Source organism: Anser cygnoides, chromosome 3, assembly GCF_040182565.1.
Source record: "Anser cygnoides isolate HZ-2024a breed goose chromosome 3, Taihu_goose_T2T_genome, whole genome shotgun sequence".
Taxonomy (NCBI): Eukaryota; Metazoa; Chordata; class Aves; order Anseriformes; family Anatidae; genus Anser; species Anser cygnoides.
Genome location: NC_089875.1, coordinates 5,198,521 through 5,226,498, shown reverse-complemented (window position 1 = coordinate 5,226,498; position 27,978 = coordinate 5,198,521). Strand labels below are relative to the sequence as shown.

The window sequence follows — 27,978 nt, the reverse complement described above, 5'->3', positions numbered from 1 at the left end:
GGGCATTTCCCCACTCAGTGACAAATGCACCCCCCTCCGTGGCACTGCTCTGCTGCCCACTCTGCCAGCAAGAGCGGTAGCAGTACCCAGCCTGAAATCCCTGTCCTCAGTTGAAGAAGCTCCTTCTCGGGCACCCAGCTCGTTTCTCTTGTCCCTGACGTGAACCAAGTCCCCTTGGGCTGGCGCTGTCCCTACAGCCAGGAAGCACACCACTCCCAGCAAAGCACGAGCGGTGCCATGGGGCAGAGTTTCCAGCTCTGTGTCCAACTGGGTCCTTTCCCAGGCATCCTGAGACTGCTTTACAGCAGTAGTGAGAGTGGTTAATTTAAAAGAGTTGTAGAGTGCCAAGCAGATACATGGGGATTATTTCCACTCCGTGGCTTCCCAAAGCCTTGCACACAGTGCTGTAAGAAATCCCTATGCACACCACTGGCCCTAAAGAAGGCACATGGGAAAATGCCCTTACGAAACGAATCCTTAAATTTCAGCCTGGTAGAGCATCCAAGTGCGCAGCAAAGCCAAGACAAACAGAGTGCTGCTCTCTCCTGAAAGCGTGTGCGGTTTGGAAATCTCCGTTGTTGCTATATCCAAGACAATGATTCATCCTCCCTGGGGGGTTCTGCCTTGCCTCCGCACGTTTCGCAACGCTGCCCGGCTTTATAACAGCGTGGTTGCATGCGGTGACTCCTCGCAGATTTCTCAGCTCGCCTGCGTGTGAGGAGGAGGCTAATCCTTCTAATGATGATTTTCCTCTTCCAGCACTTGGTCTTGCTGGCCATAGACTTGTTTCTTGCAATGACCCTTTCCTGCCTCCTTTATGCCTTTGCATTCGTTTCCATCGCGTTTTTGACCTGCTGCATTATCTTCTTGTCCTTCGGCATTGTGGAGAAGAACATTGACGTAAAAGGGAGAGCAATTGTGATTCTCGTGTCCAACAGCTCCATTGGGAGGACATTTGCCAGGAACCTGGATAAAGCAGGTTTTAGGGTGTCTGCTGCGCACTGGCGTCCTCGAGAGGAGGGGACAACTACGAAAGAAGAGTGCTCTTCGAGCATGGAGGTAGCACAGCTCCACATGACTGATGATGAGTATCAGAAGACAATGAAAACCTTCATAGAAAGCCACTTGTCCCTGAAAGGTAATTCTGAGGGCAAACTTGCAGATTGCGCCTACAGTATATATCAAAATGCGCAAGATTGTGAGGTCATTGCAATTCACCAGCAAATAAGGGAGGCAAGAATGCTTTAGGAAATGGGCTATATACTCTAACTGCGTTGCTTTTTCTTGTGCAAACAAAAATTTTGCTTTTTCCAGGGGAAAGAGCCTACTCTGGTGGCTGTGAAAGGCCCCAGTAGACCCCAGTCCCTGGAGGAAGGCAAGGTAGGCCAAGGAACAGGGGGAGAAGGCCCCACCAAGGCACAGAGGGCTGGACTTACCATGGGGAGAAAACACAGGGATGAGAAAAGGGGAGCAGAGACTTGGACAGTGACCTGTGTCTGATTTTTAACTTCTTCTGCATTAAAGAAAACCTGAGGTTCCTCTTGGCTCCTTGCCTGCTGTGGGATTCATAAGAGCCAGGCCCGAGCTTTGGCTGGCAGGCTGGGACATCCTGAACCCCATTGCTGCTGCCTTTTCTGTGGGGCTACGGGACTGAGAGCGACTGCAGAGCCGCCGGGGGGACATGTGTAAGCACTCCTGCTGGGGAACATCCCCTGTTCTTTCTAGGTGCGGGATGAAGAGTGCGGGTGGGCAGGCTGGTTCCTGCCCCCGCTCAATTAGCTCTGCTATCTGGGAGCCTCTGTCCTCGAAGCCACTTGGGAGTGACAGAAAATTCAGCCTTCGCTGGCCGGGCTGTAACCTCACTGCTCACAGGGCTGCGGGGTTACAAGGGAAGAGGCCAGCCCTCTCCTCCTCCATAAACCTAGTCAAGGCATGTCCGAGCAGTGAAGCTCCCTCGCTGCTTCCCCATTCCGCCTCCTTCCTTCTCCAGCTTACCTATTTCTCTGCTCCTTGCTCTTTGCTCGGTGGTTTCTGAGGCTCCCCTTGAGGTCTTCCCAAGGCAGTTTCTCTGCCCGCTAACACCACGCTGAAGTCTGAGAGCATCCGTCTCTCACCGTGAGAAATAGCGAGACCCCTCGCGTTGCCGCCCGGCGCTGAAAGTTCTCTCTGTGCTCCCAGGCCCTGCGCAGGAAGGCCGTGCTGGAAGGCAGAGCACACACCAGGAGCCGCCCCTGCTGCAGGCACCCCCCAGAGACACGGTAGGGAACCCCAGCCAGTGCCGGCTGCCACCTGCAGCTGTCGGTGACCCAGCGGCACAGGCTGCCTCACGCTGCTTCCCTCCTCAGACGCACCCAGCAGACCAGAAGTGCCTGTGGTCGGATCCTGTAAAACTGTACTGGTAAAACTTGCCTGCGTGGACAAGGCCTGACAGCTCACGGGGCTGAGCACCAGCACTGCCCTGCTCTGCAAACCAGTAAGGGAGACTTTCTCAACCAGTACAGCTCCAGGGGCCTATACTGTTTTAACTACAGGAGGATCCGGCCCAGCGATATCTTTTTTTCTTTAGGTTACTTTGATCATGGTATTGGTTAAATAAAGGCTCTTCCAAGTTTCCAAGTCTTTTTTTTTTTTTTTTTTTTTTGACAGGGATCTCTATTGTAGGATCCGTGAGGTTTTGTTTTCCACTTAGGATCTCCTGCACCATGTTCACATCATAGACGTGGATGTATTAAAACGTATTTCCCATGTGCTGACCCAATTGCATAGCACATCAAAGCACCGTGCCAGGAATTTAAGGAACAACAAACAAACAAAACTTCAGACTTTTCTTACTTTTCCGTGTTAATGATTTCAAGCGAGTGCTGGTATTTATTCTGTAAGGTTTGCTGTACTATTTTGGCATGGGCTGGGTGAATGTGAACACCTGCCAGCAGCTGACTGGTAGTAAAACAATTAAAACCAAACCAAATCAAAAGACGACAGTGGCAGGTCCCCACATGCAACGTGCAGTTTGGTCAGCAGGGTCTGGACCAGGAAAGAAGAGAGTTTGCATTGTGGGGACAAGACATGGCAGAGCAATCATACAACTTCTTCCTTTTAAAGATTTCTCTTACACACTTCATGTGTATGCAACTTTTGGTTTCCAAAGAAAGGAATGTTCATATTTGATTGTGTATTTTTTGTTTGTTTTTATATAGCTGGTACCCATGGGAAGTCTTTAGTGCTATAACTCTGCTGTGTAAATAAAGACACTTGTTTGATATAAGCACAGCTTCTGAAATGCAAAATGCGTCACTCCCAAAGTGATACAACGAAAAGAGAACCCCCTAGCCACAGTTCCTTCTGGAATTAAAAGGCTTATTACAACTGAAATCACATATTTGTTATCCTGGTGCAGACCCACAGATCTAAATTTCCAGGTAGGCTAAGACCTTTATTTTGAGGTCGCAGTACAAATGATTAAGGTGCTGTTAGGTGTAAAGAGAACACAAGGATACAGAGAAATGCAAGCCAGCCCTCTTCCAAATTCATAATATATTGTTTGCAATAGCCTAATTTTGTTCATAATAAGTCTTTTGTTCTTACAGCTTTTTAGCTTGTGGTGCCTTTAGATCAGATGTTTAAATTTTCTGCGACCAGGAGGCCAAAGAGATAGGGGGGAAAGGGGGAAAGAACAAGTCTTAATTGCTCACCTTCGGGAGCTGGCCGTGTATTATCAGACATTGCGAGAGCTCTTGGCCTGGCATCCAAGTGCTCTGGGATCAAGCTGCTTGAGAAATTGCTGCGCCGTGTTGCTCTTTGGGCATGTTGCCTGGAAATGCTGGCAATTGCTTCACGGCTTTCAGGGCTGGCTGCGGCGAGGGTGGGGCAGGACAAGGAGGAAAAGATGTGGAGATGGGCAAGGCCCAGCAGACCAACGCGAGAAGAGTTCAGACAACCGGAGTGCTCATCTAATTAATTGCTGCAGCACGTTGGCGTTCAGCTAATCACACGCACAAGCACAACAGGCATGGGGCTAAGCGAAATTAATATGTACTGCTCCCTGCCCGAAGAGTGACTGCCTTGGGCTTTGCCAAGAAGTGCAAGCCTCAAAAAACTGTCAAGTGTCCCTGCCCTGCCAGCCTGCACAGAGTTCACTCCCCACGCTACAGTGCTGGAACAAGACAGAGTAGAGAAACTGCTGTTTCAATCTAGCCTCAGCCTACTTGTGTTTTAGAGATTATTTGAACTATGTTTTTCTTCAGCTGCTCCCAAACCACTTCTGCTATCTTGAGGTTACAATCTCCTCCTTGTGGTGACTTTAACCTCCCTCAAGTCTTTCTGTGCTCCAGGCTGAGCTCTGCCTGCCTTTATATTATCTGCAGGTCTGTGGATGGCCACCGAAGCACAGAGCAGCCGTCATGGCAGAGCATTTGGGGGACTTCCCTTCTCGCTGTCCGTACTTCAGGGAGCACTCAAAGTTGGTTTCCCACTGTCCTGTCACATTTCTCCCCATTCTTCTCCCACTCCTTGCAGTATTTCATCTTGTGCTGCCAACCATTGCTCTTCCTAGCTGTGCCATCTACTTTCCCTTTTCTCGTTTTTCTTCCATTCCTCTGGAAGGTCTCAAAAGAGGTGACTTCTGATGCTGCACAGTACAATCTTCCTCTGCTTGTTCAGATCCCTGCTTTGCTGAAGTTGCTTGCAAGAGTCCTGCTGACTTTCATAGGGCCAGAATTTCATTTCTTGTACCTGAGTCTCAGCTATAACATGACCACTATCAGGGTCCTTGGTACTTTACCAGGTTCCCTCTGTTCTTATCTGTTAAATAGGGAAGTCAATACTTTTTTCACAAGAAGAGAAAAAACATGCAAATTAGTAACACTGATTCCTAAATAATCTTAGGTCCCATACCTGAAAGACTCTTTCTCACCCTGCACTTCACCGGGGTGTTTCAGGTCAGCAGGCAGTGCTTGTTCTCAGAGCTTCAGTCTGAGAACTCCAGGGGGCCTGGAGAAAGCTCCCTGCGGACAGCCGGACTGATGGGACATCCTGGGCTGGCGTTCTCAACCGTCTGTTCTCATCCCCACGATGCTACTGGCAGAGGCTGTTAAGACCTCTTCCTCAGTCAGTCCAGGCAAGATCATCTGGACCATTTAATCAGTTTAAATGGGCAGGTTCAGTTAATCGAGCTGATTACTTCCCTCTGTACCTTGGGGACACTCATGCAATCTGTTCCTTAAATAGATCTGCAGGCAGCAGCACCAGCAGTGGCAAGTACAGCTAATCCTGAACAAGGAGGCCTGGCTACAGCTGCAGTCGCTTGCTCAAAGCCGTGTACTGAGACCCTGGTAGAACTATGCAGAGCACTGAAGTACCAAGGCTTTTAGCAGCCCCATGGTCTCTTGGACAGTCTCTGCCTCTTCTAAAGGACAAGCTGTTCTTGCAGTTCTGTTCTGCAGTAGATCGCAGTGATAGATGCTCTCCTGGTACCTCCATTTGCCGTGCACCTCTCCCTCAGCACCCACCTGCTTTGATTAGCCATGCAACTTAGCCCACGGAGGCACTCTTGTGATTGAGAGAAGATGAAAGTGAGAGCCCACCGTGTGCCTGAACGGGAGACAGACATTTCAACCGCTCCTTTGTGCGGTGGAAGCACTGTGCAAATCCTTTCACTTCATAAGGATAGCAGTGCAGTAGATCAGATGGTTTTATATGAAGATAACCCTTCCTCACTCACTTAGCCATGCTACGCTTACCTCAAGACAAAGGGCTAGGCCATACAGTCGTTCCTAAACTCAACGGAGGGAAAGTTTAGTTTTCTTTTGCAACAGCATGGCTTAGAGCGTGGTGCAAGCAAGGGAGAGCCACAACAACCTGCCATTCTGGCTCCAGAGACAGATCGAAGAGATGTGATAATCATTGACGGCACTGAACTACCAGGCAATAGGAATTATGAATGAATAAGACAAATGAAATCATACACTCATGCAATTTTAAAGAGTACTGCATTATTTAACTTCACTCAGCTACAACAACGGCGGGCCACCTTGTATAAATCAGGCCACTTTCCATGCTGCAAATGACTAGGTTTGGAGTTATGAGTCAAATGATTGATATTTGTAGCTATGTTTTTGTGCCTTTAATGTGGGTTAGCTAGAAGTCTTTGAAAAACTGTTTTGCAACTGTATTGCCTTCCTATCTCCTGGGGATTTATTAGAACTAGAGAAGCACTTTGATACAGCAGCAATCAGGACCATGCAGCTACTCAGAGAAATCAGATCTCATTCTGAAACTATAGCTCGGGAGGAGCTATTTATTTTAGGATGAAAGGGAGAATAAGAGCTGTAACATGAATCTATGCATCATCTATACTGGCTGCATTTTCTTCCTCCAAAAAGAAGCTATACATCACCACCTATGGCCATTTTATGGGAGGTCGGTTTTCTCTTCCCTGAAGTGCTTTTGTAATTCTCTTGTTTCAACAGACAACTTCTCTGCCAAGCACCCTGGACGTACACATAAAAAAACATGATTAAAGAGTTGCACAAGCCAGAAACACTGCAGCAACACTTCTCCTCCTCCGTCCCCATCCTTCGCTCATCGCCAGTGGGCAGAGCCCAATGCAGGCTTGCAACCTCCGTCCCCACACCACATCGCTGCCGCTGACACTTGCCTGCTGCTGCCGGAGCGAGGCCGCGTGCTGGAAGGGGCCAGCACCTGAGACCCTGTGCCGAGTCCTCAGGGCTCCACATGACCACAGCCTCTAATGCCGGCAGGGCTCAGGCTGGTCAGCTGCTCCGACCTGTATTTTATACGGCAGGGAACTCCATCAAGATTTCAGAAGGACAAAACAGGGGCCAGCCATGCGGAAACACGCGGGCAGGGAAAGCAGGAGCTGAGCTGTGAACGAGTTCGGCTTGTTGTAAAACGCAGCAGGTACCTGTAAGCCCCACTGTGCACGTCAGCGCTTTGTTTCTCTCTTTCTTGCTGGATGGAGGATTCCTGTTTGCAAGCCAAGATCTTTAAGCAATAATTAAAAATGTATATTGGTCTGCTATTTATTAAAAGTGGGTTATCTTTGAGAGCATGTTGCCATGTTCACCACCAGTATACTATGGAAAGAGAATGAGGTAAAAGAGCCACAGGCTGCCACTGCCTTTTTTTTTTTTTAATCTTTCTTCCAAATCTTACGTTTGCAGATGGCAGCAATAAGTACATTATTTCAACAAAAAAAAACAACCAAACGAAACTCAGGTAGTTGGATGCTCTTGTTATACTGGCTTCCAATTCTACCAGAAGCCTCCTGTAGCATCCTAGAGCAGCACCCTCCTCATTCTGCCCCCGCCTAGCTCATGAATTGTGCTCCCATCATAGAAGTTTATTTTACAACAAACCCCAGGCGAGGGCTTAATTTCCAAGCTTCATCAATCATTAAGTCATACAAGGCCGAAGAATATTTCCAGAAATCAAGTGAAAGATGTCTATATTTATGAAACATAGTTCTTGAAACAAACAAACAACACATTTTCATGCATTTGCAGTGGTAGGATTAGAGATGCAAGGTAAAATAAAAACAAACTTGCCTGGGAGGCTATTTATTCACCGCTTGTGCATGATGCTAAACTAACCTCTGGTCCTGTAAGTAACTGGAACTATTCCGAGATGTAACATAATCTTTATGCCAATGTAAAACTGTCCCAAAGTAGGGCTCAACTTTGCACCAGTTTAGAAACCGAGCATTGGTTTTCATTAACCAGAGTTGGACAGCTTCCGACTAGAAAAATATTTTGGTAAAACACCAGGATTAGAGCTCAAAGAATTGTACAGTTTTATTTCCCCTTAGAGATAACACAGTTTTTCAGAAAGAGTATTAAGGGTGTGGATCTGTATTTTTTTGTCATTCCAAGCCTTCAGAAAAATTTCCAGAGTAGGGTTTTGTTAGGGAAAGGGAACCAAGTGAAAAATGTTATCTGGAATTCTGTTTTCCCATGTTACAATGCTTAAAGGTAGAAACCTTCTGAGCAGTTCTATGACATACACTTAGAGACTTAGTTTAAAGTATGCAGTAAGACTGAACATAAATAAAAATTGAATACTTCTGTATGTGATAATTAAATGCTTCCCTAATACACACAAATAAACTACCTATTTTATCAGAGATCTCCTGAGTAGATTATTTTAAATCTACTCTCTTGAAATTCTCTATCAGACTGATAAACTGTTTTCCCAGTACTTACTATGCTGCAAGCTCCCAGGTAACACAGAAGAATTGCTGTGACATTTTCAGTAAGAAAAGCTGGGCAGGAACAAAATCCTTCGGAGCCCTCCTTGCTGCAGCACGGAGGACTTGGCGGGCCCAGCTGAGCCCCAGCAGCTTTGCTGGTGGCACTGAATTGTGCCAGCAAAATCCAGAATTCCTCCCCTGGGAGGAAACGTCTGACAGGTAGAGTCTGTGCTACCGAAGCTGTGCAGATCCCAGCACAGAGGCGAATTGCACCCTGAGGAGGTTGACTTAGTAACATTTGCGAAAGAATTGCACCAGTTTAGACCGGGCAGTGGTCTGCCACCAGAGGCTTCAATCAACCTGTTTTTCAGGTTGATTGAATTATAAATGCATGTGGTGGAAACCTCTTAGACTTGCTGCTTTGTTATAGTTAGTCAGTTGATTTGTTATGAAGAAATTATCCATAACCAGAGCCTTCTTTCTGTTCTTGGGCCTTTTGCCATAGTTTCTGGGACTGCCTTTATTACCCAGAGGTATTCTCCGCTTTGGTTTGGTCAAACAGTTTGAAACCTCTCAGCTGTCTGAAGTCTCGGCTGCTCTTCGGGACGTGAAATGACCCTACCGGATAGCTACACTGGGTAGCACTCATTTCTAACCCCAGACTAGATGGAGTTAACTTTCTAAAACAATAGACGGATAGATAATAAATTATTTTTCTTTATTGAAAATATTTCCTCCTGGAAAAAAAGCTTGTCATCAGAGAGCTATTGCCAGTAGCCAAAACCCACATTTATGTCTAAGTCTGACCGGTGCCTGTGTGCAACTGGAACGTGAGGCTTTTCCCCGTGTATCTCAGTGTTGTTTAAATTTTATTTTGCCATGTCCTAAAAGGTGGAAACTCAACATATGCATTATGCAAGTCCATTTAGGCCTTGGAATTGTGCAAAAAAAAACCCACCCCAAACTAACCAACCAAAAAACATCCAGAATTTATTTTTTAAATTTTTCTAGTGCCCCCAAACCCATTTGGTACTTGAATTGTCCTTTTACTGTAAAAGGGCAAGTGCCTGTCCCCCACTAGATGCTCGTTTTCCCCACTCCCATTTTAAGCAGTCATCGTGAAATTAATTGAGATGTCATTAATGTAAAGCTAAAGCTCCTTTCGGGTCATGTGTCTTCCCCTCCTTCCTTCTGGCTACCTTTGTGGTTTGATATTTGCATATATTAAAAATGCATTTTCTCTCTTTTCTTGCTGCCCAAGATTCGCACAGAATCAGGCAAGCTTTTAGTCCTCATCAGAAATTCGAATTTCCATCCTGCTTTCAATTTATGGAGACCACATTTTCCAATGAGTAAACACACTGATGGAAAATTCCTAGGCAGTTCCCATAACCATGCACGCAGTGGTGACTGATTTACCAGGTCACAGCCCGTAAAGGGAGGGACCATTCCCTTCTTCCCTATTCCTTCAAGAACAGCAAGTTTTAATGTTGTTTATAAAAGGTCCAGAAAATAAAAATGCAGGCAGAAAGATGAGAATAAATGACATCCTTTTAAAGAACATGACCCCAAAGTCCCCAAATGTTTAGGTACTGGAAAAGGAGGTGTCAAGAGGAATGCTTCCTTCACCCATTTGCTCTCTGCACCTCTCTTTAGACACCTCTAGCAGATCTTCTATTCATGCTCTCAGCTCCAGGGCACAGGTCATGTCTGTCTGTGTCAATCCTGTGGAGTCACACAGTCTGATGCAAAACAAGGCAATGCAATTGACTCTGCAGCTAAAACATGGCAACAGGTAAAATGAGATTAAGTCTCACTGCACTTTTCTGAGAAGCAGAGGGGCAAAGTACCAGGGCCAGGAGGTGTCTTTCTGCCCGCTCCCAGAGGGTTGCCCATGGAAGGCAGTCAGCCCAGGCACAGCTGAAATACAGCTGGCACCAAGCTTTATGCATCGGGCACAATTAAGTGAGATATGATAAACATCTGATATATGAAAATGATGTAATGAGTTGAAAAGCAGGATAGACAGTTCAGTCTGGGGTAGATGTGTATCAAAGATGTTGAGACTAAGTCACTTTTTCTCAGGGCCAGCATTACGGCATGAACGGACAGATAACAGGAGCTGAGCACATGGTTTGCTCCAGCTTTCAGATGCCTGCACAGCTCTCAGCACACATTCCACAGAGAAGGCCAATTCTTGGCCACAAAAAATGATCCAGAGATTTCCTTGGGCTCTCCCTAGGACACCAAGGCAATATTGTCCCTCAAAACCTCATTCCAGCTCTCTCTTTCCCTAAGGCAAGACAAGACAGGTCACTCTTTTCTCAACTCTCTAACCAGCAATCACCCTTTCCCTAACGTGCACTGTCTGGAGACAATTTCAAGCAGATGGGTTTAAAGGAAATATGGTCCCTTAGGTAGATATTTTTAATGGGTCAGCCCTTTGGAACTCTATTTTGAGGCTAGGTAAGCAAACTGATAAAAGTCACCCCTCAGTTCTCTATAGCACAGACAAGCAGGCCCCAGTTCTGATTCTTTTGCCCAATGAGGTAGAAAAACTTTAAACCTGAATTTGTCCCTGGATGATATTCAGATGCAAGAGCTTACCATTAAGAAGGGAATAAGTGCCTTATTTTCTCTTAAAGAGAACAAGTCTCAGCGAGTGACGGTTTCTAATAAATGCCACTTGATTTTTCCTCGAGTATTTCTTGGAAAGTCCTTGCTTTGATTCTAAGAAAAAAAATTTGCTAATGTTTGGCTGGTCATAAAATTGATTTGACCTTGTACAAATGATCTGACATCACTGCATGTTGCTAAGCTTTTTGACGTGCATTAGGTTGTTCATACAATAGGGCTTTTTCCTACTTACTCTGTACGGCCTCTTTGTACAACTGACAAACATTTCCAAAGCTTTCATAAAAATAACTTCAAATAACTAGTAAAAAAATAAAGATTCTGAATTCCAATGGAACACATAACAACAAATTTCAGTGGGTGGGAAGGAATAGCTGTCTCTCGACCAGCTCTATTAGCTCTGTTTCTAATAAGTCTTGCAAAAGATGGCCTTCCTAATCCCTGGCATGGATGGCTGCTACAGAGCTTGTTATATTCAAGTTTTTAATTGGAGTAATTAAAAGTGCTATATTTCATCTGCACCCGTTATGTCTTCAGAGGAATGTCGTGACGTAATTCAAGAATGAGCTGTATGAGTAAACTTAGCTCATACCCTATTAATTTGGCAGGCATGTACGGGCTGATGAAGAAGCCGTCAATCTTGATTTGGGAAGAAGAGGAACCAGACACATGCAGGTTACCCGAGAGAAAAACCTCTTATACATGGAAAAGGGTTTTCAAGAGTCCAGGTAGGAAGCACTTGTAGAAGTCGAGTACAATTGGGTACACTGCATTTCTCCAGCAATGTCTAGATGAAGGGGGAAATGTCATTAAAGGGATTTACCAAATAAGTGGTTTTTTTTTTCTTTTCCTAAAAAACAGTTTTAAAAACATGTTGAGTGTCTCTAAGTGTTCAATATCTTTGAAAGCAAAGTCCTTTTTCTACGTCCCGAGCCTCACAGGGGTTGGTGATTGACAGCTTAAAACCTGAATCCAACCAAAATTGTTAGCTAGCTTTCTGGAAAACTCTTGCTCTCCAGACTGGGCTTGTAATAAAACTACCTGGGTAGTAGAGAGCCCCTATGTGCAGGATCAGCACTGCAAAGCCCTCCCTGTCCTGGGAACCACCTGAGCTCTTTCCTCTGGGGATGAAAAAAATAGAAACACGCAGTTCCTATCAACGAAACACAATTCAGTAGCTGGCAGCACTGGGATTTATCAAATGGTTAGCTGTTCACACAGAAGATACTTCTGCCTTAGCACTCACTGAGAGAGGTGTGTTACCAGGGCTAGCTGTTCACTGGAAGGAGGATTTCCCAATTTGAAATAACCAGCTAATTAAAGTGTGACTTTAACTACAAATGAATGTGTCATGTAAATAAGCAGATTAGTCGCATCATAAATTTGTTTGTATTATAAATGATAGTTCCTTGAATGCTAAATCTCCTTGGCAAGACTTGTCACTGTTCTGAAGTGTTCTTCAGGCTTGTAAGAGCCTCGATTCTTAAGGCACACTCTGGCCTCGAGGAGATGTCTCCAGCCACAGCATCCCGGTGCTCTTTCCTTTCTTAGCAAAGAGTGATGACAAAAAGCTGGAAGAGCAGGCAGACAAGCTCTCCTTCATGAAATGGGAAAGCAAGTGGGCATCTTCTCCTTTTCCAGGTGATATGCAGTAGATATGGAGCATGTCACAAAAATAGATGGGGCAAAGAACCAAGAAAACCACCACCTAGCTTCCCAAATCCTCTATCTTTACTCTGGACATCGCCCTGCTCCTGACCCCCAGCCATTTTTTTGTTTGCTTTGGTAATCCAAAGCCCATCGGGGCTGAAGATGCTTTCCAGATGTTGTTTTTTGAACAGTTTAATGTTTCCTTTTGCTGCTGGGTTAGTGGTTGAAACAGCATCACTTTTCTGTTTGCAGCCCTCTGTGTCGCTGTCCTCTTCTGCCCACTGAACTGTGTCCTGACTTCCCTGAAGAAGAGAGCTCTGCAGCTTCTTGTGCCCCTGAAGCCCAAAAACTGAGAGGTGAGGCAGCATGCTCACGGCTCACTTACATACACCTGACAGCCAGCCAGCATCTCCCACAAGGCCAGCTCTTAGCGCTGCTGGGACAGGGCACAGGGACACAGAGGGCTGGGGGGCCAGGAGCACAGCCCGGAGCAGCTCCTGCACCTCCAGCGCTGACACCTGTAGGACGCTTCCTTTCCTTCCCTTTCCACACTGACCTCGCCCTGAGGAGTCCAGCCTGGGGCACAGCCGCACGCAGCCAGCCACGTGGGGAGTTACGCCAAGCCAAATTATCAGAGGCAGAGTGTTAGGCGCCCTCTGGCATCTTGCTGGGATTTAAGATTCACGGTAGTTGCTTTTGAAGTGCAAAGCGAGCTGATGCATTGCTGGATCATCCTGCCCCCATTCCTGTCTTCTCTCTGCTGCTCTGATGGCTCGAGCTACAGGTAGTCTGGCACACACCTAGGAGAACAACTGAAATAGTGCACTCTTGCATGTCCCTGCTTTAGACAAAGCACCCAGAGCCAGCTGTGATTCACCCGAGTTATTAATCCAGGCTTTAGGACAGAGGAAGGGGAAAAAAAAAAGCAAGCTACTGTGTGAGAAGGATCCCCAGGTATGCCAGCTGGTTGGTCTGACCTTTTCCTGCAAAAGGGGGAAGAGCCCCTGGCTCTCCATCTGAACCTCTCCCATCAAGTGCCTAGTTCTCTGTAGCACCTTTACTTTGATCTCTCTGAGTTTGGATCAAGCTATGTAGCTTGCTGTAGATGCTGTGTTGAACGTTACACGGAGCTAAAATCCATTCCCCGCGCTGCAAGACGTTCAGCAGAGGCAGCTGTAGGGGCAGTGATACAGTGCAGGCATGGTGAGGGAGGGAGAGCAGGCAATGGCCTAGCCTGAGTGAAGCCAGATGAAATGACTGAACGGCACTGAACAGCTACAGCTCTCCCAACGTCTTTCAGCAGGGAAGGAAACCCACGGAGCAACACATGTTGATTTTGTAACGGCACCGCGAGAAGACGCTGCAGGAAGGAGCACGGCTGGGATCACAGGTGACAAACTCCTGGCAGGGGAGAATATAAGCAGGGACTTCAATCACAGGACAATGAAAAACTCTGCAGATGAAGACAGAAGGCAACTCCTGAACTGTGAGACAGATCTCTAACTCACCTGCAAGTCTAATCTGTAAGGAAGACAATTTAAGATTTGGGGTGTACAGTACAACACTGTTCTGTACGCACTGGGATACATGCAGAGAAAGAAAAAACATGTGAAGTGAAAGGAAATAAAGGAAAAATGCTGCTGAGAAGAGAAATGCTAGGGCTTGGTTTTCATTATCTGAAGCCACAACTCAGAACTGTCCAACTGATGGTAAGAGATGCCACCCACCCAGGAGCTGTGTCCAGAGAGAAAAAAGAAAGCTTTCACAACGGCTTCTATAAGACACTAAATCAGCTTGGTATCCAGCCAGATTGAAAACAAGTATTTTCATTCCAGAACATCAAAGCACTGAGAGAGAACAGGCTAAAGCAGAAAGTTCCTGAATGAAAACCTTGCGGTTTTAGTGTTTATGCATTTGGCAAGTGGCCCATTATATGAATAACACCAGTGCCATATATTCTGCAGAATATTCCCGGAAAGGTTTCCTTTGGCCAGAACCCAGTGTTGAGACAGAGCTCTCAGCTCCCTCACTGCGTCATCCCATCCTGCGCACATAACCCTGTGCAATTGCAGCTGATAACCAGCATTTTCTCCCCAAGTCTACTGCAGGGAACTTGGGTGGGCTGCTACACGGTACTGCTTTCCCCCCATAGTGACCTTCACTCAAAGGCCAACACCTACTTGTGTGCACAGCAGCATTCACAGTCTGCCCCTAGAGATGCTACACGAACAAAGCTCCCCAGGATTTCACTGGAGGTTTTGCTTGCCCAAGGACCTGAGGATGGCCTACCTTTCTTTATAAAGCTTCCCAGTCCATTAGAATACCGAGAACTACTGCGTGCAAGCATAAAATTGACTGAGGAAATACCACTATGAGATAAATTATATCGTAGCTGCACTTAAACATGTGTTTAACACAAATTATCTGTATTGAACCAACACTGAAGTTATAGACTAAGATTCCTGAAGCTGACTAAGGGATCTGAACACCTCATTGCTTTTAATTTGAGTGGGAACGAGGGATTTGAATTCCTTAAACAGACCTGAGTATTTCATCACCAATGTATAACAAAAAAGTAACTTGATCTTAAAGCCTAAAAACCTAAAGCCTAACCAAAAGATTTTACCAACACCTTTTGGGAAAACCTCCCCCCATCCCATCCCTAAATTATTGCCGTTAAAAGTAAAGGTTTTCAGAAACCCCTGCAAGTGTTCCAAGTTTTCAAGTACTCCAAGAACGTTTTCAGAAAAAAAAAACACTGCAGCAAGTATTCCTCAATAGATCACTTTCACCATTTCAAAATAAAAAAGTAATTAAAATCTATTCAAAGAGAACAATCCTTTCCTTAAGCACCAAGCCCTCTGTCCTACAACGCAGGATGGAAATAACTGATCACATAAGACCTGCCTTTTCTCCTCGACCTCCATTGCAAAGCTTCCATAATTTTTAACCTTTTTAAGAAAGCACAGAATTGGACAAAAGTATAACTTTTGTCTGGGCAACACTATAAAATTATACCGAAATGTTAGCGATGATGGAGAATCAGAGGGATCCTGGTTACATGAATGCATGTTTTCACCATTCAAAAATATGTTAATAAAGAATCTGATTGATGTTCTTCCTTCCTGGATGTCTGTATGCCTGTCAAAAAAACACTAAGACAGCATCCCCCTGGGATAAATACTCCTCAGCATTGCCATTCTCTTACTTGCAATACCTGTCAATTTTTTTTTTCAAGCACTTTTCTGGAGATTGCCCTCTCCAGAGCAGAGGTTAGCCACATAAATAGCTGCACTGAAGCCAGAGCCCAACGTAAAGGTACTACATGTCTCCACAGCCAATACCTGGGAGGATTTCCAGGCAGCCAGGGTCCCTGAGATGCGAACATTTCATCCCCTACATGTGTTTACTGTATTCTAGAAAAAACATTCAGGGGAGGAGAAAGAGGGAGGAGAGGGTGGGAAAGCAATGCAATAACGATAAGTATAAAGGGATCTGCTCTTCTTTATTAATAGTTTAATCAATATAAACATTTACTGAACCCTCTCACGCACTTGCCACGATCAAGGTGCTGGTTAGCATTGTTTGCATCTCTGTTGCCCACTGCCTTCTGCCACAAAACAGCAAGGGCTGAAGCCTGGTGCCAGGACCTGGATTCCCCAATGCCTGAAAACCCCACCATGCACCAGTGTGTGCTGGTTGTGCCGGATTCCCCGCACACACGACGTGGAGGTGACAGGTCTCGGGGCATGCGGGACTTGCCCTGTGTGCACAAGTGAATCGCAGAGGTGCTGTGCTCCGAGGCACCACTTGCACCACACACGGGACACTTCTCACCTATGCTGGAGGTGGGCCAACACTCCTCAAGCTTTGCAGATGACACATAGTTGGATCCTGCACTTCACACACAGTCTTTCCTTAATGCAATCGCTTAGCAGCAGCACCTGCTTTGAGAGTTCATTAAGTAGATGCCGAAGGATACGTGAAATACACAAAGCAGCCAGACACAGAGAGCTGGGCAGGGTGCTGGTGGCAGGGTGGGACAGCACCAGTCCCACAGAGCTGCCCTGGGTGAGGCTGGTGGTGCCACAGCACCTTTGCTGGGTTTTGTCCCAGAGCAGTTGTATTTGCTATTTCATACCAGGTCATTTATGCTATATTTTTGTTATTGTAACATAGAACATAGCATATGCTCTCTGGAGCCACAGGCCCCTCTTACAATCCTTATTGTTCAGCTTGATTTTAGGCAGAGAAAAAGATTGCCTTAAGTTTTGCTTTCATCTCTCTGGATAGTGCTAAAAGCATGTAAAAACATCCTGTTGGGTTATCAGTTTAAAGGCTAATTTAAAAGACTTAAAACTGGCTTTGAAATAAGCTGAGAGCATCTTCAAATTGATGACTGCAAGGGGAAAACAACAACAAAACCCAACAAAAAGCCCCCAAAGGAAGAGCTGTGTGCAGACCATCCCTCCCCCTTGTTGAGCTCAAGGGGGGACTTTATCCCACCCAAAAACCTGTCCCCAGTGACCTCGGGACAGGAGAGGTTGTGCCATTTATAGATGCGGACACATCACTGTAGCAGTGAATGCCACAGGCAGCGTCTGTCCGAGGACCGGATACCATGTTCCAGAACACAGGAACGCTGAGATGTGCAGTCACAGGATTAGTTGGCTGTAACATGTCTGATTTATTTTGGCATTTCCTAGGGGAAAAAAAATAGCAAAAACAACTACAGGCAACACTGCTGTATGAGTTCTGAGAAACACAGAAAAACACAACTGCAAGAAGTATGTCTTCTTGGGTTGCATAATTTTATTTTTACATTTTTGGAAGGAAGAGGAAGAAAAGCACCTTTCTGTTGTACCACATGGATGCACTTTGCAGTGCACAGTGTCACGGGTCAAATCAGGCCCAAGCCAAGGCCTGAAATACCATTTTCCACTGGAGCTTCAGGCTTCTCACCACACAAGTGTATCCAAAGAGAAGCAGATACTGATAACTCAGCAACATAGAAAGAGTAATTCAATGAGGAGGATTGGAATAACAGCAAACCTGTCATGCCCAGGACCACGCAGCCAGCATCAAGCAGGCTTTGTGTCAGCACCAGAGGTCTCTGACTCCTTTGCTTCCTTCGCAGCCCATGCAAGAACCTGACCCCCTGTCCAGGCAGCAGGTTACACTGACGGAAACCTCATGGAGTTTGACATAGGGACAGAAACAAAGCTGAGGTGGCTGGAGTCCTAATGCAGTGTCCTGGGAGCCATTTGTGTTTGTCCCCCAGATGAACTTTGGGTAACTCTGCTGAGCCACCATCTCACATTAGTTAAACTTCTCACTCATGGCTTAGATACAGACCCGAACCTTTCAAAAGCCTGGCTGAGTTTGGTGCCAGGAAATTCAGGTCAGGAGCATCAGATGCGGGTTATTCCCTCCATTAATCAGCTCTCCTAAAGAGGAGAACTTGGGGGAACTCTCCTCGCGGGAATTTGTCCATAACAGGAGTGTAGAAGCTGAGCAAAAAGTCAATTATCTTTGTTCTTCCCTATTTGTGGTACTCCCGTTTTTGAATGCAGGAATGCGTTTTCTTAGTTGAAAGACTAAGAAGTGCTCTGTGATAAATAAGTAAAGGGATGAAGCAAGAAGAAGCTGACTTAAAATGTCCTGGTAGATTTAAATATCTATTTTCTTAAAAATAAGTAAATGACTAGATAAAGAGAATTCCCAGGTCCTGCAGGTAACAGGAGCAGGGCTTTCAAAGAGAACACAATAAAAATGATTACAGAATCCCATGTAAGTGAAACATCACATAGCCAGTTTCCTACTTGCACATTTAATGGAGCTGTTATGTGCAGACAGCTGTAAGGAAGAAATTACCTTTGAGTAAAAATAAAAAGGAAGCTTGCGAATCCAGAAATTAACTACAGGAGAAAAAAATGATGCAAAACATTAAGCAGACTATGAAGGAGTGTAGATGAAAGAAGAGCCCAAATGCTCACAACACTAACAGCATTCAATGGACCATTAGATGCTGAAAATCTCTGTCTAGTCATCAGCTTGTCTGCAGTTATGAGGCTGCCATCTTCTACGCTTTGGAGAGCTGGAAGAAGCCTGCTCTGCATTACTTTCCTCCATCAGCCTCTGAAATGAGCAAAATTCAGGGGCTGAGGCAAAGTGAGATGACGCCAACAGCTTTTAGTTAACGTGCTAATTAACAAGTGAGATTCAGGTTAGGTCTTGGGGCTTACTGGTTGTTTTGTGCACTCTCCTACCATGTTCCTCCCTGTGCTTGTCCCAGTGGTGACAGTGCTGCTCGCACATTTGGTGTGTGCCCTTTCTTCAACAACATGGCATTGTTTATTCACAGTCAGCTTTAAGCCATCAAAATCTTTCATCCTGATTGATAAATCAACAACGCACGTAGCCGTTGTTCTCCAACCTGTTAGGACTATATAATAACCCAAATTAAGTGTTGCAATACATAAATTTATATTCAGCAGAGGGACTGTGCACTGTCCCACCTGAACGGCAAGCTGGTCTTGTTTTTCAGCCACCTCTCTAGCTTGCTAAGAGCATACTGAATTCTAATCCCATCCCATGTGCTCACAGCCTCTTCCAACATTGTGTCAGCTACAAACTGAAATTGCAGCCCTCTCTTCTTATCAGCCAGATCACATACAGAAATGCAAGACGTGCACATAGAACAGCCCTGACAGAACCTCCCTCAAAGACCTCCTTCTGTCAGTTTGCCACCAGCTTTGGTCCCAGGTATTTTCCTCTGTGCCACCCTTAAAAGAGTGCATATGAAACAGCTCCCAAAGACAAAGTAATGTCAGCATGTTGCCCTAGTTAGGGGGGAAATTAGATTGCTCTGAACCTCTTGCATCTCAAAAAAAAACAACAAATCTACACTGCCTGTTACTCATCCTGTTGTTTTCTTCCAGGTGCTCGCAAACAGTTTGGTTATTTGTTCAAGTATTTTTCCAGGAACTGAAGCTAAGCTGACAGGCCTGTAACTCCAGACCTGCTTGTTAGCACCACTTCTGTACCAATGAGCTCGAACGCGCACCTCGTAGTGCCGGGCTCTGCTCCAACAGACCACTTTAGCACGCTCTTAATGGCAAGAGCGAGAGACATCCGTGGCTGCAGAGAGGATGAGTCACATGGCTAATGTTACACGTGTGCTTGGATATTCCTCTAGTTCCTAACCATAGACACATCAAGGAAGCCCCCCAAACCAAGCAGAACAAAGACAATGCACATCTTCGTACAGCACTTATGACTTTATGAATGCAAATACCAATAAATATTAAACATCGATCCCCACGGACAGCTAAAAAGCAGAAGTCATTCCTTGTTACCCTGCGATCATCTCCACCACGATGAATTCTGTTGCTATTGCTTTATTATCTAGTTTTATTACGTCTTTCTCAAGTCTCCCTTATCTTAGTATCAGTAGCATTATGCCTCCAGCAAATTTTTAAGCCTTGTGAGTCCTTTCATCTAGGGAGTTAACGAATTTATCAGATGTCACTTAGTCTACCACAAACTGCTAGCAATACCTCTTGCAGCAGCTTTCTGTGCATTTTAAGGGTATTTTATGGTTTTGCAAGACAGAGTACTGACAGCTGTGGAGAGCTGGACTAATCTCACTCATAGATCAGCTCTATCCAGCTCAGCTCCAACCAACAAAGCTATTAAACCCTGCACTTCACCTCCCAGCTGTAGGATTACCTGTGGCAATATCCGTGGAGGAAGCAGCATATTGAAAACACTCAAACACATGATGGGGTTAGCACACAGGAGGGGGGTTCGACAGAAGCCCTGTGCTGCATTCCAGCCTCTCCTCCAACTTCAAACTCCAGGAAGGTTTTGCTGATCCCCGAGTCAGGCATCTGGCTTAAACCCGGCCCCTGAGCTGACTGGTGGTGCTTCATCAGCCAGACCGTTTCCATCTGTGGAGTCACCCATCTCTGCTCCGTCACAATGCCATCAAATCACTTCTTGCTCTGCTCCATTTCCCTGCTTCCTGTCACTGCTCCTTGCTTGGTTCTGGACGTACTCGGCCAGGCGGGCCTTCTTCCACAGCTCTCCTAGCTCGTTCCTTCGTCCCCACCACACAGAGCACTTCCCCGGATCAGCGAAGAGCCCTCAAAGCACACTGCTTATCCCAGGCTAAATTTATCTTATCCATACAGAGCCGGGGAGGAATTCCAGCTACCAGAGCTCTCTTGAAAGCTAATTATTCTTCAAAGAAGTTTTAGGCAGTCCCAGGGAACATCTAACTATTGATTTTCTACTCTGTACAATTTCCTTGCAAAATGTAATCATTCTCTTCCTGTCTCGCACTGTCACTTGTCTCTCAGAACAACCTAGAAACAATAAAAAAAAAGGAATAGAGGGCACCAAGAAGGGCACTGTAAAAAATCTCTCTGTACAAGCAAAGCCTGTACAAGCAAAACCAAGAAATGTATGTAAAACTTGTTAAATATTCATCAGCCAGTACACTGTATAACTGAAAACCAAATGTAACTGCTAAGAAAATTCAGGCTAGAAGGAAATCAAACAGGGACAGCATTCTAAGGACTCTGGCACTGCTGAGTTTCTCATTTCTGATTTCCAGCATAAATGTACCATGGAGAGAAATTTTACTGAATATATTGGTTGCTTACAAATGGCTAAATTTGTATATAAATTCACCTCTTAAAAAAGAGAAAAGGAGTTGACAATAAGAGACTCCAAAGAAGAGGCTTAGCATAAATCTTATTGCTAGCACATGGCTTTAAGGAAAAACAAAATAAAACTGGAATTGAGACCAGCAAACCAAAAACCCCTGTTGTGCAATATTAAGCTGTATTTTTTTCCCTTAGCTCCCTGCCTAAAAAGTACTCAGATGCGTGATTATCTTCATGAACACCGAGAATACCTTTTGACTTCAAAAAGCATTTTTACATTTACCTGCATGCTGAATACTGAGTATTTATGCAGAGGGAGACATTTATGCTGGTGCTCAGTTCCCCTGTGTTTGCCACAAGCTCCAGCCCACTTACGGGCAGCTTGGAGTCGTTCATCAGTTCTGCCTGGTGGATCTGTGGGGCGAGGGATGGGCAACCCACAGGAGCCAGAACCACTTCTGCTCCAGCTGCCCCGCACAGCCAGGGAGAGAAACAGGGAGAGCAAGTTGGGCTCCCAGCGGTGCCACCTTGCCCACGTTGCATTGCGACGTACACGATCACAGTTCAAGGTAGGTTGTTTTCTAACTTTCTTCAGAAATTTTCAGTAATGCTCCTTCCTATTTCCCTTAGGAAAACAAAGTCTTATCAGAAGCTATATAATGAAAGAAAGCAAAACCAAAAATGCCTGTTGCTGACTATAAAAAAGTAGCAGAGCAAATTTAGGTAAGCTCTGTCCCACTGCACCTGCTGCTAGGCAGAGAAGTAGGTGCTTGTTGTGTGTCAACACTTTGCTGTGCATCCTGGCATTCGTTATTTAACAGCCTCCATGTGACACCTAGCTTTTAGAAACACGGTATTTAGCAACCCAGATAAGAACTCAGCCCTGAAATGTTCTCCCTGCTGGCTGAGCGCACCCCAATGGCTTCGCCTCGGACGGATCTGAAAGCACGGCTGTGCGGACAGCCCCACCAGAGCGATGCCAACGGGGTCTGCTGTAACCAGAGCTGGTTTCAGAGGCAGAAGCACCATCACAGAACTGAGCAGCTCTGTGGCACACTGAATTTGAGTCAAATTCATGTTCCCTTGTCTTCAGGTACCCTTGGCAACATGCCAGAAATAAAAAGCAAATGCCAGAGTAAGGGAATGGTCAAAATCCACATGCAAGGTTTATCGTTAAAACCTTAAATCCTAACTTCCAAGTGCTTAACGTTATGCTGTTAGATCCCTATGAGGAGCACTAAAAATGACCTGGGGAAGAGCGACTCTGAGCAGCTGGAGTCCTCTCAGCAGCCTTGAACATTCATCGTGCTGCCCCAAGGAAGGCAGCCCCCTTGCCTCTGGGGGCCCATTCCACAGGTGGGTATTTGCACAAAGACAAGAACAAAGCAGTAGGACCTAAGCAAAAAAAAGACCTTTAGGGTTTAAAAGACTATTTTCAGATTCCCAGCATTAACAAGTGCACTTTCCTCTACACTTTCAGGCACCTGCATGCCAAGAGATGAGGGCACGATGCACAGATGCCGCAAGCCAAAGGAGAGGACAAACTGGGAGGAATGCAAGCTTCACCCCGAAGCAGAATGACATTTCAATACATTATGCTTGGGAGGGTGCCAGTCCAAATGATCTCCTACGCACTGCCTCGGCTGGAGAAATGAGCCCCCATACTTCTGTAATAGTGCAGTTACAATTTCTTACCTGTGACGCAACGGTTAGAGGAGGGAGAGACCCCTGAGTCAGGAAAACTGCTCAGCTGAGGGCTCTGGGTAAATTCAGCTTCTGAAAAATGGCTCCTGTATTTTCTCACTGAATTAGAACTACATGACTGAGCAGGGAAAAGGGGTTAGAAACTGCCCTGAAGAATAACATTTACATCCCATTATGGACAGAGACCTGGTCCTGCCAGCCACATCCTCCCACTCTGAGCACACACCTGGCTGTACACGTTCTCTCACTTGCTGCAGAGACGAGAAGGGAACCCTGTGCAGTTGCTTACAGATTGCCTGCTTGGTAGCACTTTGGGGAGCTGCAGATTGAACGATATCAGAGAAGCCAAGCCTTTTTTTTTTTTTTCTGTGGGCTTTTACTTTTTAGTAGGAAACCAGACCTATTGATTAATTCCTTCTGTACAGTGTAAGCAAGATCTGGGACCAGGTGCAGGTGGGTGAGCTGGTGTCTCTTGAGTCGTTCTGCATGGGGCTCAAACTGCACCAGTGTGTTCAGCAGCAAACTTAAATATCTGCTCCTCCTGTTAAAAGTCCCCTACACTGTCGACAATTCTTCTCCTTCTCTTGTTCTCTTGCAGCCCTCCAACTCTACCACAAAGTTGACTTTTGACTTCTATTTAAAAAAAAAAAGAAAAAAAAAAGCAAACCTTCCCCTCAAGGGGAGCTCATTCTGCACAAAGGGCACCTCAGACTTGTAAGCAAGGAGAGCAGGTCTCTGATTTGCTCTGTGTCCTCAGGCCACTTCTCTGCCACTTCCTTCCCCTTCCTTGTACCCTCGCTATCAGCTATCCTACTGCTAATTAGAGACAAATGATACTCAATTAAAAAATGCCGAGTAATTCCCATAGGGCTGTTTCTAGTAGAAATTAGTGTCTAGGATCCTTCATTTGGATGAATTGGCAAATTGTGTGCCATGTTCAGGGTTGTCCTTGAACAACTGAGCACAAGGACAACTGGCCTTCACACCATCAGCCCTCTGATTTATGCCTTTAGCTAGTGAGAGATAACAGTAAAATTACCCGCACCCTCACCTGTGCTGGCAGTAAGTCCTTAGGACACCGTTCTGCAGGCTGACGGACCTGCTGGGTGGGTGCTTACCCAGTAGACTGATGGCAAACCTGAAAGTGTAACCTGTCTTCATGGGAATGTGACTTTACTCTACAAAGATGCACCCATCTGTGGCTAGCCTCACCTACGTCTTTGTCCCAGGATGAACAAAGATATGCCCTGCTGGAGCTGGTAGGCCAATGGCCCCGAGGAGCAGAGACCAGAGACACTGCTTTATGCAAGGCAGAGAAGGAGCAGCACCCTCCTGTGCTCGTGTGCATTCAGTGCACTGCAGGCTGACAGCAGTTTAGCCACTAATCAGCACGAAGCATTTTTTTTTGCTGCTTCCTGGGCCTCTTTCATTGCACGCCCCGCTCCAGACTCTGCATTTTCAGGGATGCAGCTCTCCTGCACACCTCAAAAACACCCCAGCCTGCCTGGCTTCACTGGGGCATTTCCTTGCTTCTCAGCTTGCCTCACCTGGGGGACCCTGCGGCGCAAGTGGGCGCCGGCACATCCCTATCCGAGCTGTCCGGGCCCCAGCAGGTGCCACCTTCACCTGCAGAGGACAGGTGGCACGGTCACAGGGTGATGATCTGCTGGTATAAACAGACCCCAGGTTTCTGCTGCCCAGGCTGCCATCTAGTGGGCCTCGTCTGGCACATGCATCTTCCCGGACACGGCTCCCAGGAGCAAGAATCACCGTCCTGTCAACATTCTGCTCTGCTGATCCAAACAACCTGCAAACCTACATATTTCTTACACAAAAGCTAATACATGGAAAGGAGGGAAGGTCCTGGCACGTCTTATCTATCTTCTTTTAGGATATCGCAGCTTGAGTCAGTTCTCACATTCGCACTGTCTCTCTTGCACTGTGAACATTGCAGAGCCAAATCAATGTAAACGTGCCCTCTGTTTTTTCAGGCCCTTACTACATAACTTTAAAAAAAACACTGAAAGATAATTCTGGGTAAATTTGGTGTGGGATGTTTGGGTAAAATTACTTTAAAATTTGCTAACACTTATGCTGTGGCATCCTCAATCTGTTTTATCAACCGAGTCCGAGTTTACAAAAATGTGCAACAAGATTTTAATACAACTCATCACATCATACAGAACCAGACATCCTGCTTAGTCTTCAAAGTCTTGATATTCCCCATGCACAGCCCACATGCAACTGCTCCCATCTAATTCCATGCAATGACAGCCTCTCTTCCTCTGACACTATAGCTGAGCATTCGCTGGCTGCGTCCTGAACTAGGACGCACAGCTTGCCAGCTCTAAAAACTGCATGCGTTTCTGTTCAGAACGTCTTTGGCTGTCTAACTGCACCAAAAATACACTGGTTTAATTCTCTTCCTGGAAAGCTAGTTTGCCCAGTGCTGAAATGCTTGTCTGCAGAGGCAGCCTTGATCTCAGCTCATGGGTAGCTGCAGCAAGCAGTGTCATTTATGTGCTAGCATCAGAAGGCAGGAATGCAAACTTTTATCCAGATGAGCTGCTTCAGGAAGAGTTCAGTGTTTTTTTCCTGTTAGATAAGCATTGTTTTCACTGTAGAAATACCAGAAGTCCTAGCTAAGGTCAGCAGCATGCTATGCTATTCCCTGTAGGATAGCAGGAGTTGAGCTTAAAGGTCTGGAGCCTGAGCTGGCGAGGCACAAAGGAGAGCAAAGAGAAGAGTCGCATTCATGCTGAAGTGAGCGCAACACAGCCAGCTCCTGCTGGTCAGAAGTCCTGAGCCTGCACCCTGGACATCATAGCACCGGCTTCAAAAGCACAAGAATATTAAACAAAAGAGGGGGCTGTGTTTATCGTTTTCTAGATTCGTTTGGCTATTTGGAGCTTTTAGGAGGCAGTTGGTCACACTCACAGCATTTTTCTGAAGCTGCGACAGAGACACTTCACACCAAAATGCCTCCTGTGAGACCACAGATGGCTTTGCAGTTACCTGAAGAGGCATCAATTTCATCGTCGCTTCAGAAAATAAAAAGAATAATGACTTTGACATGACACTGGAGAGTTGAGGCTGTAAGAAAGACATCAAATATCATTACTCCTCCTCCCCACCACTGAGAGTGGGTACCACTGAGCATGACAGATGGCAAATCTTGAGACAGCTCCAACTTGCAGTTAGACTGAGAGGAGGGGGAGAGAGATGAGGAGCTGAGGGAACAGCAAGGGAATGGGTAAAATAAACAGAGGTGAGTAGGCATGAAAATAGACAAGAAGGGGATGAAGGGCAGAGAAAAGCTCATTGCCCCCTCCCTCACAGCTGGATTTCTCCTGGAGTTAGGCTGAACGGAGATCTGAACACTTTGCTTAAACAGCCTGAAGCAAGCTCCTCTCCCCACAGCCACTGACCCTTTGCTCAGGAACTAGGTAAAGGGCAGATCTCTCTCCCCTGGGGGTCGAGCTGGATGTCCTGGGGTGTGCTGGAGGAGCACAGTCCTTCCCCAGCTTGCCTTTACCATGTTCCTCTCCAGACACTGCCTGAGAACAAACTGGCAGTCCTTTAGAAATTCCTTCCATGTTCTGAGGGTGAGGACAACATGGCAACATGCCCCTGCTCAACAAGAAACTTACAGCATCATTTTTTTGCCATCTGATTTGCTTCAGAGCAGTAACTAATAGCATTAGTAAGGTCTGAGCAGTGATTTTTCCAAGAAGAACCTAATGGTAAATGCCTTCATGCATAATTTGGCCACAATTTGTGGAAGTGGCCTGATTTTCCAGGGTGTGGAAGAAGGGCAGCCACTGTGACCCTCAGCAGTGCAGCACCTTTGTAGACCTAACTGTATCTAACTGTATCTGGTCACCTGAGAAGAGATTTTGAAGCCTCAGGAAAGCGTCTTGTTGTTGTTGTTGTTTTAACTGTAGCAACTTGTTCACAGTGTGAAACTTACTGGGTGACCCAGAGGACAGCTTTAAGGTTCGCAAGGGCTGTTCCTGGGAAGGCACCTGGCCATGATCTAGGCGCAGACTTGTTCAGACCCCCAGCAGTACCAGCCTCCAGCAGCTTTCACTTCCTCACCTCTTTCCTTGAACTCCGGACCTTTCCTTAAACTTGCGACAGGAAAGCCACAACTGACTTGAGTTACACAGGAGGGAGAACATACTAAGACAGGCATAAAATCGTAGAGATTTTACTTAAAATGAGTTCTAAAGAAGAAAATGGGATTTTGGATACTAGACAGAACACAGAGTTATTAATTCCACCTGCATATTAACACATGCACACACACGATAACATGCATCCAGAGAAAAGCATTCCAACAAACCGAGAAGCTGCAACGAGTCTGTACTGGAGACCTCAGTGGCCTCCTTGACTGGACTGGGTAGTCAAGAAGTTTCTAACCGGGCAGGATAATTTTTTACAGTTCTCATCCACAACTTTCAGGCTAAATTATTCTGTTGCTCTGACAACATACTGCTCCTGTTCTCAGATGAGAGCGTGCCACATTTGTGCGCCGCATTTTTAATATCTTTTGAAATTTATTTGGAGTAGAGACAGCATAAGATTGAGAGGTTAGGAGGGTCACCTTTTGTGCTTTAGGAGAGTGCTTTAGGCACTGCCTGTGATCCTCGGGTTATTAACAGGACAAGAAAGCTGAGAGAACAGAGGCTGGCGGAGGCAGAATAGAGCTGGGCAGGAGGCACGGAGGAGGCGAAGCTGGAGTTCCTCCCCATCTTTTTATGCGGGAGGGAACCAGGCAGGGAAGCTGGAGGGAGGACTGATGGTTATCAACTCTCACGATTTGAGGGTTGCCTAATATTTTTAAAATGTAAAGAGAATGCTTTTTGACTCGGGGTTGCGGAACATCGAGAGATCTTTTGAAGGCTAAAAAAGGGCAGCATCTCCCAGTGTGATGGAGCACGAGCAACTAAGTGCTGCTGAGGACAGGTAGCAAGACAGCTTTTGGGGTTTAACTATTCCATTCCCTGCTTCGTCTCCCAGCTGCAAAGCATAACCTCCTTTTCCAAGCCACTTCAGGTGTTAAGTGCCATTAGGCCATGCCTACTGAGGACCTGAACAGTGCAAAGAGAT

At 46.0% G+C, this 27,978-nt stretch overlaps 2 protein-coding genes across 26 annotated transcripts in view; one reads left to right on the top strand and one right to left on the bottom strand.

Annotated features, from left to right (window-relative positions):
• The window catches only part of PAK5 (p21 (RAC1) activated kinase 5), a 312,051-nt gene that overhangs the window by 110,353 nt on the left and 173,720 nt on the right, over window positions 1-27,978 (bottom strand). The window lies entirely within an intron of this gene.
• Window positions 26-27,053, top strand: LOC125182429 (dehydrogenase/reductase SDR family member 9-like). Of its 15 annotated transcripts, none has more exons than XM_048060818.2 (5): window positions 606-1,138; window positions 6,468-6,918; window positions 11,449-11,568; window positions 12,743-12,846; window positions 13,791-15,488. In XM_048060818.2, the coding sequence occupies exons 2-5, from the start codon at window positions 6,749-6,751 to the stop codon at window positions 13,991-13,993; spliced, it is 597 nt and encodes a 198-aa protein (XP_047916775.1). In that variant the 5' UTR covers window positions 606-1,138; window positions 6,468-6,748; the 3' UTR covers window positions 13,994-15,488. The 15 variants fall into 15 exon arrangements, 9 of the variants coding, with proteins under 9 accessions (XP_047916775.1, XP_047916779.2, XP_047916776.1 ...); XM_048060822.2 differs by lacking the exon at window positions 13,791-15,488 and adding an exon at window positions 22,643-27,053 and having other exon boundaries at window positions 607-1,138; XM_048060819.2 differs by having other exon boundaries at window positions 607-1,138; window positions 13,794-15,488.